Raw genomic sequence first — 1,155 nt, 5'->3', positions numbered from 1 at the left:
CAACTCCCTCTGGGGCACCACAACCATCTCCTACACAGGATGTGCTGCTCAGCTCTTTTTCTTTCTGTTCTTCATTTTAACAGAGTTTTCCCTCCTGACCATCATGTGCTACGACCGCTACGTTGCCATCTGCAAACCCCTGCACTACGGGACCCTCCTGGGCAGCAGAGCTTGTGCCCACATGGCAGCCGCTGCCTGGGCCTCTGGGTTTCTCCATTCTCTGCTGCACACAGCCAATACGTTTTCCCTGCCCCTGTGCCAGGGCAATGCCCTGGGCCAGTTCTTCTGTGAAATCCCTCACATCCTCAAGCTCTCCTGCTCACACTCAGGCTACCTCAGGGAAATTGGGCTCATTGTAGTTAATGCCTCTTTAGTGTTTGGTTGTTTCATTTTCATAGTTTTCTCCTATGTGCAGATCTTCAGGGCTGTGCTGAGGATCCCCTCTGAGGGTGGACGGCACAAAGCCTTTTCCACGTGCCTCCCTCACCTGGCTGTGGTCACCCTATTTGTCAGCAATGGCATATTTTCCAACCTCAAGCCCCCCTCTATCTCCTCCCCATCCCTGGATCTGGCCCTGTCAGTTCTGTACTCGGTGGTGCCTCCAGCACTGAACCCCCTCATCTACAGCCTGAAGAACCAGGAGCTCAGGGATGCCATAAGGAAAATGATGACTGGATGCTTTTCAGGAGCAATAAAGTGCATCTGTTCTGGTGTGTAGCATTTAGAAGGGAACTCTGTAATGGTCCAGCCTTCCTGCTCAGGTTTTTACAGGAGCTCTTTAGGTTCTTCTTAGAATAGTTTTATTTGCAATTAAATATTTTTATGCATCTGCCTTCATATTCTGTGCCTACCCATTGAGTTTGACCCAGAGATGCAAAAAATGATGAATTTGCCCTCCGAGTATTGAAACAAAATAAAGGACCCTGCAGTGCCTTCTTTGTCCAAGACCCTTCTTCTCAGCTGTTGCTAAAGGACAGCACACTGCAGGACAGGGGGGATTGGCAAAGGGCAAGGGGACAAGAATCCCAGCACAGCAGCACTGCCAGGGAGCAGCAGAGCTTGGGCTTTGCAGAGCTGCTCTTTCCACTTCCACACTGTCCTTGTGAGCCCCTTCTGGCTGCAAGGCCTGAGTGCTCTCTGAGCACAGTCCTGGGG

The 1,155-nt window shown here is 51.2% G+C and overlaps 1 protein-coding gene across 1 annotated transcript; it reads left to right on the top strand.

Annotated features, from left to right (window-relative positions):
- Nucleotides 1–88: 88 nt before the first annotated feature.
- On the top strand, nucleotides 89–667 carry LOC114073552 (olfactory receptor 14J1-like; the record flags this gene model as incomplete). Its single annotated transcript, XM_027911287.1, has 1 exon — nucleotides 89–667. A coding segment is annotated over exon 1 (564 nt), but the record flags the coding sequence as incomplete, so codon positions are not given.
- Nucleotides 668–1,155: the final 488 nt, after the last annotated feature.

Source organism: Empidonax traillii, unplaced genomic scaffold, assembly GCF_003031625.1.
Source record: "Empidonax traillii isolate 1590-97213 ecotype Southwest subspecies unplaced genomic scaffold, ASM303162v1 scaffold7004:size16961, whole genome shotgun sequence".
NCBI classification, from domain to species: domain Eukaryota; kingdom Metazoa; phylum Chordata; class Aves; order Passeriformes; family Tyrannidae; genus Empidonax; species Empidonax traillii.
The sequence above is the reverse complement of the archived record's forward strand: the minus strand, read 5'-3'. Positions and strand labels throughout refer to the sequence as shown.